The 22043-nt window shown below is 42.1% G+C and overlaps 1 protein-coding gene across 3 annotated transcripts in view; it reads right to left on the minus strand.

The window, feature by feature from the left end:
- NSD3 (nuclear receptor binding SET domain protein 3) overlaps positions 1-22043 on the minus strand; it is a 111578-nt gene that overhangs the window by 41509 nt on the left and 48026 nt on the right. For all 3 annotated transcript variants that reach the window (XM_080662233.1, XM_080662232.1, XM_080662234.1), the window contains exons 5-7: positions 12648-12802; positions 9233-9748; positions 6896-7025 (exon numbers count right to left, since the gene is read on the minus strand). In XM_080662233.1, the coding sequence (XP_080518359.1) occupies positions 6896-7025; positions 9233-9748; positions 12648-12802 (801 nt within the window). The remainder of the gene's footprint in view (positions 1-6895; positions 7026-9232; positions 9749-12647; positions 12803-22043) is intronic.

Consider the following 22043-nt stretch of genomic DNA (forward strand, 5'->3'; position numbering starts at 1 on the left):
ACAGTAAAATTCTTTAAAAAAAACAGAAGATGACTCACATGGACCCATTTTGGAAAGGATAAAACTTAGATTGAAGATCACAACTTGAAAGACTACCGTGTTTTCCCGAAAATAAGACAGTGTCTTATATTAATTTTTGCTCCCAAAGACGCGCTAGGTCTTATTTTCAGGGGATGTATTATTTTTCCATAAAGAAGAATACGGTACACATTTATTGTTAAATGAAAATAAAGGAAATTTATTACCTATATACGGTACGGTAGTACGGTAGTTGTCAACACAAACCAGACAAACTGTGAATCCTACAGTATCAAGAATTTACTCATTTATTCAATGACAATCATGTCATCATCTTCTGGAACATCATCATAACAATCCAATTCCTGAATTTCCTGGTGAATTTCTTGTGACTCCATTTCTTTCAGAATCAGTGGACCAAATCTCTCATGTTTAGCAATAGCACTGTCTTTAAATGAGTACTTCTTGTCAAGGTAGCCTGCTCGCAGTGCATTTGCAATGCAACTGTCAGTGATTTTCTCCCATGAATTCTTCACCCAAGTCACAACTTCTTGCAGTTTAGGTTTCACAAAGTTTCCACGCTGATTTCTCTCCATTCTATTTTCAATGTAGTCATTAATTCCCATGCACAAATTGTCTTTGAATGGCTTGTTTATTGCAATATCAAGAGTCTGGAGATAGGCCGTCATTCCTGCGGGAATCATTATCTGATCTATTTTTCTTTCGTGAAGAAATGTCTTCATGTCTTTAGCGCGGTGAGTGCTGGCTGCATCCCAGACTAGCAGACCTCTTTGGCTCCCTCGCATAACAAGCGGCAGCATTAAATCGACCCACTTCCTTATAACTGCTTGTGTGGCCCAGGCTTTTTCAGTTTCAAGAATAAAACGCCCAAAACACGTTCAATCTTTTCCTTCTTGCCCTTAGAAATGATTAAAGGTGGGATTTTAGTGCCATCCAGACGAATTGCCAAAATACAGGAAACACGTGCACTTTCGTAAGCAGTGGAGGGAATGTACACCAAGGAGGCACCCCGCTGTTCAATTGTTGTTTGAGATGATTGGCCCATAAACACTGCAGTTTCATCCATAGCAATCATGTTGGAAAGATTGTATTTAGAGAAGTCAGCATCATCAATAAAGGACTTGAATGCAAGTGCTCGCTTAATAACTTGAGTATCTTCCAACCTAAACAATGTTGGTAGATCTTCTTAAAGACAGTTCACTTCGCTGAAGGAAATTATCCAGCCAGTGTTGTGATGCTTTGAAGTCTTCGGGGGCTATGTCAAACTGTGGTGCCATTGCAAGGGCAAATTCTTGAATCTGAGCCCTATTCACAACCAAAGCCTTTGCTCTCCTGTCAACAACCCATTCACAGATCAGGTCTTCCAGCTCAGAAAATAATGGTTGCCGACCTGATCCACACTTGCGCTTTTTAGCATTTCCCTTGTCCACTTGTTCAATGAGGTTACCATACTCTGCTCGCCATTTTCGGACCAATCGGATACTCAACATCTTCTCTTTGCAGAAAGCAGTAAGATTTTGGCCCCAAGAGTCTTCCACAATTCCTTTCTTGTACTCCACGGAGTAGCTTTTTCTTTTTGTGCTCATTTCTAGGGGTAAAAAAAAGGAATTGGGGTATCAAGGTGGGGGGAGGGGGATCACTCAAAATGACACAGGGGGGATCAGAGGGGGTAATCAAAATGGTACAGGAGAATCAGAGGGGGTATTACCATTTTAGTAACCCCTTTTGATCCTCCTGTGTCATTTTGATTGACCCCTCTGACACTCCTGTGTCATTTTGATTGTCCCCTCTGATCTTCCTGTGTCATTTTGATTGCCCCCTCTGATCCTCCTGTGTCATTTTAAGTGATCCCCCTGCCCCCACCCCTGTGCCACTGAACACCTTCACCAGACATCCCCCCTACTCCTTTATCAGACATTTACCCCCTGGGGCCTGCCTTGGAACTGTCACTGGGCTTGCTGGGCCTGGATCTGGGCTGGAGCAGGGTCTGCCACTGACTGAGAACCTTCAGTCATCATGAAGGCGGCCGCGAGCATCAGGTAGTGTCACCAGAGACAGACCAGCACTCACCACCTTCGCCGCGTCCCGTCTGCTCTAATCCTCCTGTTCTTCTAACATGCATCTGCGAAAGTCTCCTCCTCTCTCCCGCCCCCGCGCTCACCGCTCACTCCGACCTCCACTCCTCCTCCACACAGCAGTGACGTTAGGACTCCGCATAACGTCACTGGTTGCTAGACGCCAGTCGGGGCGGCCCTAGCGACCAGTTTACAGTAAATTAATTTTCATTCTGAGACAGAGCCTGGGGCCTTATTTTCGAGGGGGTGCCTTATATTTCACTCAGAAGGAAACATGTAAGTAGGTCTTATTTTCGGAGGATGTTTTATTTTCGGGAAAACACGGTACTATGTCAAGAATGATTTCATTCTGTGACCCTGAGAAGGAATGATACCTTCAGTGCAGCTATTCTCCATCTTTTCAGTGCCTGGACCACCTAAATGGTCATTCCTACATAATAATCATCTTTCACTTACCACAGGAGAAAGTTGCTAAGACTTCCTATAAAATCAGGCAGAAGCTGCTTCAGTAAAGCCTTCAGATCACCTGTATATTATTTGGTTTCATTATTCTTGCCTATGTGTAAATAGATTCATTGGTTTCATTGTTCTTGCCTATGTGTAAATAGATTCCCTCACCTTAGTTCAAGGCCAAAACAAAGAAGGATCCCACTACCTTTTTTTTGGGAAGGAGTAGGTAGTTTGATAATAACATATTGTTTCTGAGCTGTGATTCATCATTTCTAGCAGAGAAGTCACAAATGAAGGCGCTAGCTCCTTCCTTTACTCTTACTGATGAAAATGTTTATCAAAACAACAGATAGTCTGCCCTCATAGACACCTGAGTATATCAGAAATCCATACTTTAGTGTACTTATCAATGTTTGAGTACCTACTAAGGAAGAAGAAAATGAAAACAGACTGCTTAAAACAAACAAAAATCTCTACTTGTTTTGAGGATGACAACATAACTGTTCCATCAAGTACAGATGTTTGAGGTACTGTCTTATAGAAGATAAGGCAACATGACTTCTTAAAATTCTGAAAGCTACCCATAGAACACATAAATTCCACTACATTTAAAACCACTAAAAAGTATTATGTTTACATTCTAAGATAAAGGAGGTAACCATCTTTGAATTTGGAAAACAGCTTAGGAATCTAGTATAAATGCAAATACAATTCTGCAAACCACAGAAATGCAGCTGTGCCACACACTCTGTGTATCCCCTAAATTTACTAGGAAAAGGCTTAGGAATTCTCCTTAGGTAGTTAATACCAGTTGAGATGATGATATAATTAGTTTCTGAAGGAAAATAAAATCTTTTTTCTGACTTTCAACTACAGGCATACCTCAGAGATATTGTGGGTTCAGTTCCAGACCATCGCAACAAAGTGAGTCGAAATCTTTTGGCTGGTGGAGGGTCTTGCCTTCAATTTGGAAGAAATGCAACATATGTGAAGTGCAAAAAAAGAAATGAAGCACAATAAAACGAGGTATGCCTGTACTGAAGTTATTTTTATAAGAAGCAAAATGGTCATTTAAAACGACAAAATACACTTATCAACCACAGCTGGTAACCACATTTAAGCCAAGGTCAAAGCTTTAGTACACTCATCCTGCCCTGGATGGTTTGGCTCAGTGGACAGAGTATCAATCCATGGACTGAAGGGTCCCGGGTTTGATTCCACTCAACGGCATGTACCTTGGTTGCAGACTTGATCCCAGTCAGGGTGTGGTGCGAGAGGCAACCAATGGATTTGTCTCTCTCACATCGATATTTCTCTCCCTCTTTCCCCCTCCCTTCCACTCTCTCCAAAAATTAATGGAAAAATATACTCCAGTGAGGATTACCAAAAAAAAAAAAAAAAAAAAAAAGAACACTCATCCCTATATTAAGGTCCCAACATTAATTTACAGCCTAATTATATGCGCTTGCCTAAGGAGGAAACTGGGCTTTTTCCAGATATAAAGAATGAAAAAATTCCACTTTACCTTTCACTTACAAGAAAGTAAAGAGAAAAAGTCCATTGCAGAACTTAAATCTTACAATGAAAATAAAATGTTCAGTAGCTGAGAAGGGAAAAAAAACAGCTCAATTAAAAATAAAAGTATAGACTGACCGGTGTTGCTCAGTGGTTGAGCACTGGCCCGCAAACCAAAGGCTCTCAGGTTCAATTCCCAGTGAAGGGCACATACATACCTGAGTTGTAGGTTCTACCCTGGCCCAGTTGGGGTAATTGCAGGAGGCAACCAATCGATGTGTCTCTCTCATTTTAATGTTTACCTCTTTCTCTCTCTCCCTACCCTCCTTCCTTCCAGTCTAAAATCAACGGAAAAATAGCCTCAGATGAGATTAAAAAAAAAAAAAAAAAAAGTCCTGGCCAGTTTGGGTCAGTGGTGAGGGAATTGGCCCGAGAATTAAAGGGTCTTGGGTTAGATTCCTGGTCAAGGGCGCGTATCTCGGTTGCAGGCTCAATCCCTGGTGAGAGTGGGAGACAACCAATGCATGTGACTCTCTCACATCGATGTTTCTCTCCCCCCCCCTTCCCTTCCACTCTGTCTAAAAATCAATGAGAAAAATATCATTGATTGAGGATTTAAAAATAATAATAATAATAATAACAAAATAAAAAAGTATATTTAAGATCAGTCTAATATTATATGAAGAATTTACTTTCTCCCTAGTTAGGAGAACTTAGATGTCTAAATAAAGACCCTCCTAGTCTATGTATCACATTTAAATTCAGATAAATCACCAACAGTTTAATGTAAAGAAAGACAATAAAACTGATTATGGAGGGCTGAGGCCAACAGAGTATTTTAATATTCAAAGAAGAAAACAAATATTTTTAATTATGGCTAATTAATGTAAAATCTAAGTCCATTTATTCATTACTTCAACATAATAATTTCATTTTTTTACACAGTATTTTGAAATATGTAGTAGGCAGTTAGACAGGCATGAGCAGAGCAAGGATGATAGACCAGGCATGGTAGGTCACCAGGTTGGAAAGCCCCAGGTACCTAGCAATGGGCAAAAGTGGGAAAAACAATTATTGTAGAGTAGGACCTTGCCCCCAGGGTAACCTCTCCTCTCCCAGCAAGCACTGGTATGAGGTTTAGACCTTCTGACCTTCATATCACTTGTCGTGCAGTTCGGACCCTCCCCCATCTTTCCTCTCCTGGCACGTTGCTAGTCATGGGGTAGACTTCTTTAGAGGAGGAACAAGGGGGCCAGAGGATAGCCTCACATGATTCCCATACAAGCCCTTGTGCGACCACTCCCTTAAGCATTAAGCCCTCAGGACAATGAGGTTCTAATCTGCATCAAATGTTCTTAGAGGCAGAGCCTCTGATTCTGCTGACCACAGAGTCAGAGCTTTGGTTAAACTAGAGATGATATTTAGGCCTCAGTTGTGTTTCAGCTCCAAGCCCAGAAAAGCAGCAAAACCAGGTTAAGCTATGCCATATCTGACATCATGAACAGATGCAATGACTAATGACCCCGGGCCCTTGCGCTGAAAATCAGTGGAGACTGACCCAGAAAGGACACACCTGGAAAGTTGATGAATAGTCTATCCCAGGGGTGGGCAAACTTTTTGACTTGAGGGCCACAGTGGGTTCTTAAACTGGACTGGAGGGCCAGAACAAAAGCATGGATGGAGTGTTTGTGTGAACTAATATAAATTCAAAGTAAAGAAGCGGAGGGGAGAGCAAGAGAACCGGATAGAACAGCCGGGGGCCGTAGTTTGCCCACGGCTGGTCTATCCAGATCCTCCCCTGAGATCCCCACCATTAGAGAGCAGATAAAAACCCAGCACTAGCCAGCACCTTTCCCCACCCTCTCCTTCCCCCAGGCACCTGCTCTCCACCTTTCTTTTTGCTAAATTCCAAGAGCCCTTCTTTTGCCTCTGTAATTCATTCTGAGCCCTCAAAGCCCACCTGACTCACATTTTCTACTTCTGTGACTTTCTAAATGAAGTTTCTCTTAAAATTTGAGTTTCTTGGCTCTGAATTCTTTCTTTGCTGAACTCAAGTATTGGGATTTGCTGAACCCGAGGTCTGGTAACATTCTGGTTCTATTTTGTCCCTACCTAAGACTTCCCCGTAACCCCCTGAAAATGAAGGTCCCATGGAGCTCTTTCTCCAGGGAGCATAGTCTGGGCCACTCCCTTCCCCTTCTTTTCCCCCACAGGCATGTCTCACCTAACTTCTAAGGGACCCCATGAGACTTGTAACTAGGAGAGCAATGGGCAGCAGCAGCTCAGGCTAAACCTATGAACCTGTCTCCAAGGCCCCCTTTTCTCTGACTAGGCTCTTTCCTTCAAGAAGACAAGAACTGAATTCTTGTCATCTTGCTGGTAACACTATTATTTAAATTCCTGTAGGAAAAATAACTGTTAGTATAAGCTCTCTAGCTCCTAAACCAGTGGTCGGCAAACTCATTAGTCAACAGAGCCAAATATCAACAGTACAATGATTGAAATTTCTTTAGAGAGCCAAATTTCTTAAACTTCTTCTAACGCCATTTCTTCAAAATAGACTCGCCCAGGCCGTGGTATTTTGTGGAAGAGCCACACTCAAGGGGCCAAAGAGCCGCATGTGGCTCGCGAGCCACAGTTTGCTGACCACGGCCCTAAATCATTCTTTCCTACTGAAATAATTGCTTTTACAGTTTGATTTTTAAAAATAAAATTAGGTTTTGATAACCAAGTTTCTTAGGAACATAGCTACCATGTTATAGTAGAGCAGAACTATGACCTCAAACTGGATCAATATACTCTTCATTCATACCCACCTGCAGAACCACCAGATGTTGTTTCAGGAGATGATATATTCTGAGTTGCCTTTTCATTTCTCTGGTTTGGTGTAGAAATTATAAGTCTGTCTTGTCCCCTGACACTTATTTCCGTCTTGTTACCAATTCCCTTCAAAATAAGGCAAATAAAAAATAGGTATTAGGGACATATGTAATACTTTCAACAATAAAGATTTTAGAAAATAGGTATCATTGGTTTATAAAAATAGCTCAAGATTATAATTTGCTTGAATTTTATATGGCCTTAATTGCAGCTAATTATCTGAGTCATTATCAGAACAATTTTATTAAAAGTCATCAGGTTGTATTCCAAAATGTACAGAGATAATGTAGAAAAAAATCTATATGTCTAAGTCCAGATGATGAATATCACTAAAAAATGAATGTGTATCACATAATTTTCTGTAAAAAAACGAAGTATTTTCTGGTCTGAACAGTCTCTCCCTTTACTCATGTCACAGTAAGAGAACTCTAGGCATCTTCATTTGGCAAAGTACTCTACTACACAGCTGAAACTTTCAATGCATCTTGAAAGACAAGAACATCCATAGATACAGAAACATGCCATTCATGGTGACCAAAAAGTGCACCCAATAAGCAATTTGGAACTGACAGGTTTAGGTATTTTTAATGCATTGAAATAAAGGAGTGATTTATAAATATGTATATATTTTTTATAAGCTTTCATTTATAAAAGGTCAGTTTTATCTCTAATTTCATTTACACAGCACTCTTTGGAGGGGGTTACAAAAATTTGAACTGTGCATCTAAAAGATAAAAAACTAGCTCCATTAATGGAGTCAATCTGCATTCAAAAAAGATATAGAGTACTCATTTGCCATTCAAAGCTATCAGTAGAACCAAGTGGGAACTGAACTGTAACTTAAGTTTTTCCAAGCAGTTTAGCCTTAATGAAATCAGTTGCACCTAAAGGCAGAAACAGGCAGAGGACCTTACACTTTTCTGTCTGGAAACATATCAATAATAAAGCATACCTATATTTAATTATTTCAATGTCCATATAACAATGTTAGAAAATAGAGAATTCTTTAAAAATATACACCCATGCCCTAACCGGTTTGGCTCAGTGGATAGAGCATCGGCCTGCGGACTGAAAGGTCCCAGGTTCGATTCCAGTCAAGGGCATGTACCTTGGTTGTGGGCACATCCCCAGTAGGAGGTGTGCAGGAGGCAGCTAATCGATGTTTCTCTCTCATCGATGTTCCTAACTCTCTCTCCCTCTCCCCTCCTCTCTGTAAAAAATCAACAAAATATATTTTTAAAAAATATATATATACACACCCATGAGGTGCCACTAATTCGAATTCACAAGCCCATGATTATGGTACTGGTGGGAGGTAGTGAAAAGGTCTATGGAATAAGTATTATAAATCTTATGAAAGAGTTTTGAAGTAGTAAAACTAAAGTATAAGTGCATTAAATGGAGGCCTGGAGCTGGCTGATAGAGACATTCAGTTCCAAGAAGCTATTTTCACCCCATACCCAAGCTATCACCACAGTTAAAGAACTAACGTAAGTTCTGGTATTTCTCTAAAATATATTAGCTATCCCAAGTCAACATGAGCTTAACAAAATTGCTGGTGCAACCAAACAGATTGCTTGCACCTAGCACCCAGCTCCTTTCCCTACGCTCTCCTTCCCCCAGGCACCTGCTCTCCACCTTTCTTTTTGCTAAGTTCCAAGGGCCCTTCTTTTGCCTCTGTAACTCATTTCCTGAGCCCTCGAAGCCCACCTGACTCACCTTCTCTACCTCTGTGACTTTCCAAATGAAGTTTCTCCTATAATTTGAGTTTCTTAGCTCTGAATTCTTTCTTTGCTGAACTCAAGTATTGAGATTTGCTGAACTGATTGATCAGTGGGTACAATTATTAGAAAGGTTAATTCAGATAACTGACAAAATGATTTAATAAGAAGTACACTTTTCAACTAAGAAAAATTAACTATACAAACAAGAAACAGGCAAATTGCCCAGTTTTTTTCCACGACTTTAGGGAGCTAGGCTAAATTTTGGTTGCACAGCTAAAGATTAATCAAGTTCAGATAGGGATATTACAAAAGATGTGGGCGGGGGGGGGGGGGGGGTGGGGAGGAGAAAATCATAGTCTTTTTGCCTGTCTTTTTTATTTTTTTTGCCCCATCTGCAACAGAGTGAACTGGCTGTACATTTCAAATGCAGTGGATATTTAAATTATGACATGGTGTTGTGTCTTTTTTAAATGCCAAGGTTAACTACTTATTAAATACCATTTCCCAGGGGAAAAAAAAATCACACAACGATATGAAAAAAGGAGTTACCTTCGTTGAATAAACAAACTGATCGATAAATTTCCCATCTCCTGTAGCATTCTGAAGAGCAAACACTTGTTCAATTTTCACAACTGGAGACATGTTGCACTTCTGCAAATCCAAGCTCCCTTTGTGCATTGTAATAGAAGCTGGTAACGATTTCCTGGCTGCTGCTGTTTTCCAGGCTATTTTAACAGGAGGTGGTTCTTCCTCTTCCACACTCGTGTGCCGCCTCTGGCTATGTCTCCGAATCTCAGTACTTGATAGTGAGGAGGCCACCTCACCTGTATTGGTCTGTTCTGGCTGAGTATTCAGCACTGATCTTGGTCTCCGGGGTTTTTTAACTTCTGTTTTGGAGGCAACATTCTTTTTCACTTGGGATAAAGCCTCCTCAGGCTGTTTATCAATATAGATAAAGGTATACTGTTCTATTCTTTCCTCTCGGGTCATTTTCAATGCTTTCTCTGCATGGGCAATGCCAATATCCCATTGAGCACGTTCTCTCTGTGGTCGGGGTTTCCGAATCTTTAAAGAGAGACATAGGCATTATCAGACACACTTCAAGCCAACAAGTGCATTTAAACCATACTACTGGATGCCATGCAGGTCTATTCCCTTTTATATATCCCCCTTTGTTGACCACTTTTCATAAAAAGTTAGCAGTAATGCCCCAGTGTGGCTCATGGTTGAGCATTGACCTATGAACTAAGAGGTCACGGTTAGATTCCTGATCAAGGCACATGCCCAGATTGCAGGCTCAATCCCCAGTAGGGGACATGCAGGAGGCAGCCATCAATGATTCCCTCTCATCATTGATATTTCCATCTCTCCCTCTCCCTTACTCTCTGAAATCAATTATATATATACTAGTGGCCCGGTGCACAGATTCGTGCACATGGAAAGGAAATTATTTAGAAAGTGGCCAACAGGGTGGGACTGGGCGAGATGGGCAGGACACGCCCTGAAGCTAACCTCTCGTGGTCCGGCCACACCTGGGGCAGCGCTGTGGCTGGAAAGGCATCTGTGGAGTGGGCAGGGTCCCTCAGCTCGGCCTGCGGAGATCGGGCCAAAATTGCTCTCCAACATCCCCCAAGGGGTCCCAGGTTGCGAGAGGGCAGTTCTCAGGAGATGCACCCTGGAATCGGGCTCCCTCCTCTGGTTCCAGGGTGCATAACCTGAGAACCGCCGCTGTCAAGTCACCAGAGCTCGGCAGCTCCTGCATTGAGCGTCTGCCCCATTTGTCATTGCATGTCATAGCTACTGGTCGGATGGCTGGACAGTTGCTTAGCCTTTTACATATATAGATATATACATATCTATACATATCCTAATATATAAAAAGCCAGGTGCCGTCACAACCTAAACAACTGGACGGACAACCAAACAGCAGGTTAGGGAGCTGAGGGAGCGAGCGGCGGCAGAAGGGAGCTGTGGGCCCTGGCTGGCCAGGGCGCAGCATAACTCTGGGTCTCACACAATCAGGGGCATGGCGGGCCTTCAAACTGGACCCTGCCAAGAGGGATGAGGGAGCCCCATTCTTCGCAGAATCAGCTGTTGGACAGCTTGCTGTCAGCGGCCTGCGAACTAGAAATCCCATTCCCCTGCACCCTGGACCTGACAGGAGGGAGGAGTGAGCCCCATTCCTTGTGGAATTGGCAGTTGGTCAGCTTGCTATCAGCCAGGAATCCCATTCACCTGCACCCCAGACCCTCCCTGAGGAGGACAGTTGGGGGTGACTGGGCTGGCAAGGGAGGGCAGTTGGGGGTAACCGGGCCGGCAGGGGAGGGCAGTTGGGGGCGATCGGGCTGTCAGGGGAGTGGTCAGGGGGCGATCAGGCAGGCAGGCAGGCGAGTGGCAAGGAGCCAGCGGTCACGGATTGTGAGAGGAATGCCACAGGGATCAGGTCTAAACTGGCAGTCAGACATCTGAGGGGTCCCAGATTGGAGAGGGTGCAGGCTGGGCTGAGGGACAGCCCCCCACCCCAGTAAACAAATTTCATGCACCGGGCCTCTAGTGTGTGTGTGTGTGTATGTGTGTATTTTTTAAAAGAATGATACTTCTACAGCTGCAGGGTCTACAAAGACCACAACAAAGCTTACCGGCACTTGAAGAGCCAGCATTTGAAGCTGTGCTGCTAGTTTGTAACATAATGCACACAGAGGCAGAATGGGGAGAGAAATGTAAGTTGATAAGACATAGTAAAGCAGAAATGTATGAGAGAAAAAGTAAATATGAATCAGAGTTTTCATAGGTATCTATGTCCAGGGTTGATTAAAAAAAAAATCTTTGGATTGGCAAGACAGATAAGAAAACTCTAAACAGCCATGTGAGATGACCAAAGCAATTAAGAATTATCCAGGGGGTTAATTTCTGACTGAGGTAACCAGAAATTAGCTAATGAAACCATGAAATGTTACTGTGTATGTCAAACACTGATGTATAAATCTGTAAAATGTTAAGTGGGATAAAATTAATCAAAATCCTCTGTGATCAATTTTAGCTTTTAAAGTGTAAAAATACGACAAATTTCTGAATCACAAGAGACCCACACTAAAATTAATCAGTTGAGTTTAAAAATCTCAACCAGCCCACCCAGTATGGCTCAGCAGTTGAGCATCAACCCAGGAACCAAGAGGTCACTGGTTTGATTCCTGGTCAGGGCACATGCCCAGGTTGCAAGCTTGATCCTCAGTGGGGGGCATGCAGAAGGCAGTCGATGGATGATGTTTCTCTATCATTGATGTTTCTATTTCTCTATCCCTCTCCTTTTCTCTCTCTCTAAAAATCAATGAAAAATATTTAAAAAAATATTTAAATATCTCAACCAGACAGAGTATCACGAGTTTATATCAAAATTCTAAAATATCCACCACCACATCAAACATGTTTCTTGGTTCATCACCTGTGTGACCTGAGTTGAACCAGTTAAGCTTTCTGTCTCAATTTCTTCATCTCTAGAAACAAGAATAATAGTATCTACTTCATTTAAATTTTATGAAGATTAAATACAAGCATTGCTCTCTCACAATAGATACTCAATATTTTTAAAACTTTATGTTCATAAAAATTTTGCTAAATAAGAATGAAGAACAAGTATGGAAAGATGTTAAAATAGGAAAAATAACAAAAATCCTTGGCAAAATCCATATTTCACTAGCATCTACTAGACTTACATATATTAATTCAATTCAAACTAGAATCCAACATTATACTGAGCAGACAGGTAAAGTTTTTAATAGTACTATAACACTATACATATGACTTACAAAATTACTGACATAATAAGTTATTAAATTGGAATATAAGGAATTAAAAGAACAAGTCATTCTAACAATTATCTGAATCAAGTATTAAAAGTTCTACTAAATTATGAAGTCCTTTAAAAACTATATTTGATTGATAATGCTAACATGTTGTCAATTACCTTTTGTTTCTCAGAGTGATTGCTGGCTTGTTTGGTTGCCTCAGCCAGTAATTCTTCATATTGTTTATGACCTTTATACTCTCGTACCCGTTTTTCATGAACCCATGCCCTCTCTGGTTGGTTGCTAAAAAACTGGACATGATATTCCCGGGCACCTGAAAGTAAAAATCCTTATTAACCATTTCAGAACATAAGCATGCAAAAAACATGAACCTAAGCTGGTTCCCTAGTATTATTCCCATTAAAAGTTGTAGTTTTGCAACAGGAAATGTTGGCTTGACATGACAACTTAGCATACTTTCAATGGCAGTAGTTAAAACACATGTCTGTTCCTCAAACATCTTTCTGTAAAACTTTCACACACATTTCAAGCACATCCTTTTCTCTTCTGTAGATACTAGAGGCCTGGTGCACAAAATTAGTGCATGGGTAGGGTCCCTAGGCCTGGTCAGCAATCAGGGCCAATCGGTAGGGCGACCAGCGGGGCGATCAGGGGACCCACGCTGGCACTCGCCTTGGCTGGCCTTGTGCCTCCTGCTCGCTGGCCCCGCCCCTGCCCCCGCCGCTGGTCGCCTCCCTCTGCGGGGCAACTGGCAGGGTGATTGGGGGCCCCTGCTGGCACCCACTTTGGCTGGCCTGGGGCCTGTGGGCTGGGGGCAGCTCCTGCATCTGGTGGTCAGTGCACATCATAGCGACCGGTTGTTCTGCCATTTGGTCAATTTGCATATTAGGCTTTTATTATACAGGAGGATTTGTGCTGTTGGAGGCAACATAGGAGGCCCACTCTCGGACCCCGGCAGGCATACGTGCAGAGGGAGCTGGATGCCGGCATGGAGACTGCCCACCAACTCTGGGATGGAACATTGACACCAGCATTCTAGGTATCTAGTGGTGGCTAGGTAGGAGGGGGCCTCATGTTTACGAACACGCCAGCTGTACGGAAAATGCCTTCACATGGACGCAGCTCATGTCTGAGGACAATTTATCTTGTCTATAACCTAGGTCAGCGATTTTCAACCCATGTGTCGCAAAAGTTTTTAAAGCGTGTAACTAGTCTTCCCTTAGATCATCAAATAAAAAAATGACAAGAGTCAACACACACACACACACACACACACACACACACACACACACACACACAAAAGCTGTAGTTTTGGGTTGCCCAAAGATGTAATCCAATATTGACCAATTATACAACTAATAGTTATTACAAAACTCACCCCAAATGATTAAAATTAGTATATCAAGGTTTAAAAGAAAGAAAATCATAAATTCTACTAATTATCAGATTTATGTTGGTTGCACAATTTATTTTTACTTGCCTCAAAACTTTTTACAAACAAATCTGAATTAAATAAATAAATTTTCCTTCAAAAAATGTATAACATCTTTTCCTAGACTTCTAAAGCCAAGTGCTGGTCAAACTGCTTTTCTAGCTGTGTAAAAGTGTGGTATACAGACCTGGGGTTAAAATAGGAGAGGCTAGTGAGACTCTTCCAGGGATCCTGTGAAGTCAAATTATCTTCATAAAAATACTAAGATGTTACTTATCTTTTTACTATTCTGACATTTGCATCTATATTGCAAAAGCAATGGCAGATAAGAGTGCTGGCATCTTAGCACAAATAGAGGCAATGAGTGACACCAAACTAGTATCATATTCTTCACAGCCATATACTGGCAGTTAAAAAAAAAAAAAAAAAAAGCCAGATTTAATTCATGTCTTTCATGAAGCAGTACAAATGATTAGTTTTACTAAATCTCAACCTTTGAATACCTATCTTTTTAATATTATGTGTGACGAAATGGGAAGAAGGCATAAAGTATTTTTGCATATATGACGGTTATCTTGAGGAAAAGTACTTGTATGATTGTTTTGAGTTGCTGCAAGGTGAACTGGTCACTTTTACACTGAATAACCTTTTTACTTGAAAGAATGACTGACAGAAGAACTATGGTTATTTGAACTTGAGCATCTCGCAGGTATTTCTTCAAAAATGAAAAAAAAAGCAAGTTTGTCACTTCAAGGAAAGCAACTGACAACATTTGTTGGCAATAATAAAAGTTGGTCTTTCAAGTAAAAAGTGGAATTTTGAAAAAATTCTGCCCCTATTAGTTTTCCAACTTCCCAATGATCAAATAATTTTCTGATGAAATAAAAATTTCTGATGTTAACTAATGTGATTTAAAAAAATATCTAGGAAAAATGTGCCAACATTTGAAAGGCATGTATGAGTTAATTAACCAATATTTTTAAATGGCCAATATTCACTCAGTGGCCAGATTATTACGATCTCTGAACGCATAATAATCTGGCCACTCACTCAGTGTATCCTATATAATAAAAGGCTAGTATGAAAATAGACCGAACACTCGGAACAATCGAATAACTGGTCACTGTGACATGTGCTGACCACCAGAGGGCGTGTGTGGAACATGGCGGGCATTGACCGTGGCGGGATGGTGGAGCAGGTGAGCGGGGGCACCAGACCAAGGCGAGGCGCCATTCGCTGTCACCAGGGTGCACCTCTGGTGGTTACTGATAATTCTTTGCTCCTGCACGTCGCCATCCCGCCTGGCGTCTGAAACCACTGCCGGCTTCAGAGACTCTGCTCACACGCACTGCCAACATTGGCCCCACTCGCACCCACAGCCAGCACCAGAGCCACTGCTCACACCTGCTGCCCGTGCCTGGAACCGGTCCCGATCACTAGGTGCCATCAGCGGGTGCGAGCAGCAGCTGCCAGTCCTGATCGCCCCTGAGTGCTTCTCCACCTCCTGCTGCTCCTGAGGGGCAATCGGGGCAGCAGCTGCTGCTCGCATCCACTGATATCACCAGCCCCACTTGCACCCGCTGCTGGTGCCGGCTCCAAGCACTCTGTGCTGTCAGCGGGTGTGAGCGGGGCTGGCGCCGTCAGTGCATGGGAGCGGCGGCGGCAGGAGTGGGGCTGCAGGCAGATAGGGGACCTGGGGGCCACGGTGAAAGGGGTCGGGCAGGGCACAGAAGATGGGCCAAGACCCGCCCCTGTGCCTACTGCAGCCTCGTGGCCCACAGTTCCTTTCAAGGTGCACGAATTTGTGCACTGGGCCCCTAGTGTGTGTGTGTGTGTGTGTGTGTGTGTGTGGAGAGAGAGAGAAAGAGAAAGAGAGAGAAAGAGAAAGAGGGGGGGGCGGTGCATGAATTCGTGCATGGGTGAGGTCCAGCCAGCCTGGCCGGGGTGGGGAGGGGGGAGGATATGGGCGGCTGGCCGGCCTACCTGCTGGTCGAGCTCCTGGTCAAGGGGACAATTTGCATATTAGCCTTTTATTATATAGGATATACACTGAGTGGCCAGATTATTATGTGTTCAGAGATCATAATAATCTGGCCACTCAGTGTATATATGATGTTACAAAATCGTGAAAGGTTAAAGATCCATTCAAAGTGCAAGACAGAACCAATGGATTTTAATGTAACAAAGTACAAAAAGTTTATCAATATGATTTCAAATTCCACATTGTAATTAACCCACCACCTGTTGAGTTTTGGTATAAAAACAAAGAAATATATCTGAAACAATTATCTGAAAAGGCTACTAAATAATAAAGTACTCTTCCATTTACATGTACATATCTGTGTGAGGCCAAATTAACATTAAATACTTGAACCAAAACAAAAAGTCAGAACAGACTGAATAAAGAAGCAGATACAAAAATCTAGTGTCTTTACTTAAGTCAGACATTAAAGAGATTTATAAAAATGTAAAATAGCCCTGGTCTGGTGGCTCAGTTGACTAGAGCATTGCCCCATACTACCAAAAGGTTGCAGGTTCCCAGTCAGGGCACATACTTAGGTTGCAGGTTTGATCCCTGGTTGGTGCATGTCAACTGATGGATATTTCTATCTCATATTTTCCTCCCTTCCTTTCTCTCAAATCAATAAACATCCCCATGTGAGGATTTTTTAAAAAGGGAAAATACCATTCTTCTCATTAGTTTGTGAAAACAGTTATTTTTCATCAAAACATAATGATAACATACAGTGAGTTCTTCTAAAATAAATTAGTAAACACTTAAATTTTTTCTCAGCTTTAATTTCTAAAGTAAAATAAATAGTAATAGATATAACCCAATGTAAACAAAGCTTCTTGGAGTCCTCAAATTTTAAGAATAAAAGGGACTCTGGGACCAAAACATCTGAGAATAGTTGCTGCAGAGTAGTGCTACTCCGAAAGTGTGGTTCCCAGAATAAGCCAGTCTGTGACAAAAAAAGCAAGAAAGTTAAACGTGGGCATCTAGAACCTATGATAATTTGACATTGCTGTGGCACATAATTAGGGATCTTATTCTCTGTATTTTTTGGAGGGGGAGGCCTGTCATTTCTCTAATAGTTGATTTTATTGTATTTGATAGAAATATTGGTCCATGGTAGACTAGAAATGAAAAACAACAACAACAAAAAACTAGTCCTTTACCAAACATCGTTTGAAAAACACTATTCTAGAGAAAGTCTCAGGTCAACTGAGAAACATAGGAACTGATCTTTTTGGGGAATCCAAGATAATTCAGGTAGAGAGAAAGACAACAAGCAGATCCTGACTAGAAAAATGTAGGTATTAAGCCTAAATTAAACTAAGTTATTTGAAATCTATTATACCTTAGATTTGAAAATTTTTAATTTTGCCCTAACTGGCTTGGCTCAGTGGATAGGGCGTCGGCCTGCGGACTGAAGGGTCCCAGGATCGATTCTGGTCAAGGGCATGTACCTTGGTTGCGGGCACATCCCAGTAGGGGGTGTGCAGGAGGCAGCTGATCGATATTTCTCTCTCATCGATGTTTCTAACTCTCCATCCCTCTCCCTTCCTCTCTGTAAAAAATCAATAAAATATATTTTAAAAATTTTTAAAATTTTATTAGACATTGAACAGGAGATTATGTAAGGAATTTTGAAACCAAATTAAAATTTCATATGAAAAATAGCCTCTAAGAGAAAACATACACACAATTCGGATTTCTGTATCTTTTAATTTGAGAAAGAAGAGTGACGCACAGATTCTATTATAGTTAATCAAAGAAGGTTTATCAAAAGTCCAAATGTATTGAAGGACAAAAACAGAAATATAGCCTAAACTAGTAGGTGAGTTTGGAGGATAGGGTGGTGAGTAGCAGGGTTGAAAGATCACAGGACATAATCTGTTTCCAAGATTCAGAATTATTTATTCAGAAGCAAACAGACAATCCCAAATGACTTGATAGTTAAAAACTAAAACTAATATATAACCCAAACTCATTTTACTCTTTATTTTCAACTTTTTCACTGATTAAATCATTTACTATGGATGAAACTATATGCCTCTTTGTTAGCACTTTGCTTCCTGCTGGCTGGAAAACCATAAAATAAAAGTGTAAAACTGAAAGACCTGAAAGACTAAGAAATAAGCACATCTCTCTCTGAATAATGGCCTAAATTTCCAATAGAAAAATGTTGAGGAAATGTTTTTATATAAGAAAAATAATATAAAGGTAAAACCATCCAGTTTTAAACTTAAAAAATATGTTATGATCAAAAGTTACAATGGGTATAATGTGATACCATTTAAAACTCAATAAAAATGTTTATTTTCTTATCTATTAATTACACTTACACTATGCATAGAGAAAAAGAATTACTCTCAAACTCTTAATAGTACTTACATATCTGAAGGACAAACTATGGACACCTCTCACTTCTTACCATATATATTTTTGTATTGTTATAAACAGAAAAAGCATTTCATTTTTAACTTTTCAATTTAAAATGAGACCTAAACAATGAAATACAACTTAAAATAGACATGTGATCCAAACATATTTTTTTAAGTTAACTTTTATTATTATTAAAATGTATTTTTATTGATTTTAGAGAGGAAGGGAGAGGGAGAGATAGATGAGAGAGATAATGATAAGAGGGAATCACTGATCAGCTGCCTCCTGCATGTCCCCATTGGGGATTGAGCCCGCAACCCGGGCATGTACTCTTGACCAGAATCAAACCCGGGACCCTTCAGTCCACAGGCCGACACTCTATCCACTGAGCCAAACCAGCTAGGGCCAAACATCTTTCAACATGCTCCTGCAAAGAATTTTAAGGGTGAAAACCTTTGAGAATACACTTCCAATGCTAAGAATCTGACTAATAATAATATGGAAACCAATGATTACTATATAAAATCAAGGCAAATTTTAAAGTAGTTTAGATAATAAGCAACACAAAATGGCTTCACAGGCATCATGTGTGCTACATAACAAAATTAAATTTTATGCTGTGTTTTTTGATTTTCAGAAAAACTGTCAGAAAACTACTTCATTTAAAACTGTACAGCACAGCCATACAATAGAATGTTATCTTACCTAATAGACAGACATGTAAATAGACCATACCTCCGCTACGCCCATAGCCAATCAGAGTGAGTATGCAAATTAACCCAACAAAGATGGTGGTTAATTTGCATACACAGGCACCCAGGGCCTGGGTCCCGGGAACATCCTGGCACCCAGGTCACTCTGAGGTAAACCCCACATGGGCCCTGAGCAGCCTGGGAAGGGCCTGAGCCAGGGGGCTCCTGGGCAGGGACAAGCCTGCGATCAGAGCCTACGGGGCAGGGGTGGAGCCAGCGATCGGAGGGAGCTGGGGGTCCCCTGCCCAGGCCGAAAGCCTCTGCCAGAGGCTTTCGGCCTGGGCAGGGTTGGAGCCGGTGATTGGAGGGAGATGGGGGGCCCCTGCCCAGGCTGAAAGCCCCTGCCCAGGCCGAAAGCTTCGTTCAGAGGCTTTAGGCCTGGGCAGGGTCAGAGCCGGCGATTCGAGGGAGCTGGGGGTCCCCTGCCCACGCAGAAAGCCTCGTTTAGAGGCTTTCGGCCTGGGCAGGGTCGGAGCCGGTGATTGGTGCGAGCTGGAGGTCTCATGGCCAGGCCCTGAGGCTTTCGGCCTGGGCAGGGGTGGAGCTGGTGATTGGAGGGAGCTGGGGGGCCCCTGCCCAGGCTCCGAGGCTTTAGGCTTGGGCAGAGGTGGAGCTCGCGATCAGAGGGAGCTGGGGGGGCCCCTGCCCAGGCCTAAAGCTTCCGCCAGAGACTTTAGGCCTGTGCAGGGCCCAGCCTGCGATTGGTGTGAACTACAGAGGAAACACCTTTTCTGACTGCTCATTGGCTAAGCTTCCTGTATACCACTGGTAATATTCTTAGTAGCTTGGGTAATAAGAATCCAAAAAGGTGATCTAGGGTTTTTCCATTACACTTCTGGAGAAAAAAACGAAGGTCCGTTGCTGGAGGGCTAAGAAATGTCATATCCTGCCCTAGCCGGTTTGGCTCAGTGGGTAATACCTGGGCCTGCCGACTGCAGGGTCTGGGTTCAATTCTGATCAAGGGCATGTACCTAGGTTGCAGGCTCCTCCCTGGCTGGGACCCAGGTCAGGGCTCATGCAGGAGGCAACCAATCAAAGTGTTCCTCTCACTTTGATGTTTCTCTGTCTTTCCCTGTCTCTTCCACATTCTCTAAAAGTCAATGGAAACATATCCTCAGTTGAGGATAAAAAAAAAAAAAAAAGAAAGAAATGTCATATCCTATGAAAGACACATCTTGAAAATGCCTAAAGAAAGTTGTGGACTGGAGTCAGTGTTGATGAAAGCACCTTAGTGGCTGTGGTGACTGGCAGTGGCTGCAGCAGCGGGGTGATGGAGCTGGTGCCTTCCCCTGATCAGCCCGGTCACCTCCCACAAAGGGAGGCCAGACTGCGGCTTAGGCCCGCACCCCGTGAGGAGCGGGCCTAAGCCGTCAGTAGGACATTCCCTGAGGGATCCCAATATGTGAGAGGGTGCAGGTTGGGCTGAGGGACACCCCCCCCATCCTCAGTGCACGAATTTTGTGCACCGGGCCCCTAGTCTATAATAATAAAAGTGTAATATGCTAATTAGACCAGACAGCCAAATTACCTTCTGGACGTCATTCCGGACGTCCTTCCAGATGAAGCCGCGGTGGCGGGGGCCGAGGCAGAGGCAAGTTAGGGGTAATCAGGCAGGCAGGCGAGCAGTTAGGGGCTATTAGGCAGGCAGACAAGTGGTTAGGGGCGATGAGGCAGGCAGGCAGAGGGGTTAGGGGTGATGAGGCAGGCAGGCAGAGTGGTTAGTAGTGATCAGGCAGGCAGGTGAGTGGTTAGGGGCAATGAGGCAGGCAGGCAGCGTGGTTAGGAGCCAGCGGTCCTGGATTGCAAGAAGGATGTTCAACTACATTCCCTGAGGGGTCTGGGATTGCAAGAGGGTGCAGGCTGGGCTGAGGAACCCCCCCCGCCCCCTCCCCAGTGCATGAACTTCATGCACTGGGCCTCTAGTTTGGCAATAAAAAGGAATGAAGTACTAAAACACACCACAACATAGATAAACCTCTAAAACATTATGCTAAGTGAAAGAACTCAAACACAAAAGGTCGCATAGTGTATGATTCCATTTATCTGAAATGTCCAAAAAAGGCAAATCTGTAGCAGTAGAAAGTAATTAGTGGCTGCTTGGGGGATAAGGGAAGGAATGGGTAGTGACTACTAAGAGATATGGGATTTCTTTTTGGTTGATTAAAATGTTCTAAAATTAGATAGTGGCCACACAATTCTATAATTGTACTCAAATCACTGAATTGCACACTTTAAAATGGTGAATCTTTTAGTATGTAAATCATTTCTCAAGAAAGCTTATTATTTTAAAAACTACTGAAGAAAAAGAGAAAATTTGAAATATAATCAGAATAGGTATTTTTAAAAGCTAAATTCTGAGATTTCTGGTTGCCACAAAAAATACAAACAAAATCATTTTTTACTTCACCTGGAGACTGCTCAGGGGGTACCAAACCAGACTAGATTAATTCATAAAACTAAATTTAAATATATCCTTTGAAATACAGATGAGGCATAAATTGTGCTTTCATTTGCATCCTATAAAAAGGTGAAATTAGCAGGTTCTCATATAGTAATTAAATGTGAAGGTCTTTATATAATCTCAAAAGGATGCTTTTCTAAGGGGAGAGAACTGAAGAGTCACAAATCTCACATCACATAATATCTTAGCATCCTCTGGAAGCACAGATATAGACAGGCATTGTTTTATTAAAGAAGGCTTGGCCCTCTTGGAAAATACTTGTCCCTTTAATCTCCCTCATAGAGTCAGTTATAGATTATTAAACCTGCAGAGATTACTAGTCCAACACCCTTTTTATATAAATGATGGTACTAGAGTAGAGGGTATACAATAAGATTTGAGACTCTATTTACTTATCTGGAACATAAGAATAACAATGCTTTGTACTTTATAATGCTGCTGCTAAGTGGACTGCATAAGAAAATATACAAGAGAACTGTTTAACACAGTGCCTTACACAGAAGTAGATGTTCAACAATT

Source organism: Plecotus auritus (assembly GCF_963455305.1).
Source record: "Plecotus auritus genome assembly, chromosome: 3".
NCBI classification, from domain to species: Eukaryota; Metazoa; Chordata; class Mammalia; order Chiroptera; family Vespertilionidae; genus Plecotus; species Plecotus auritus.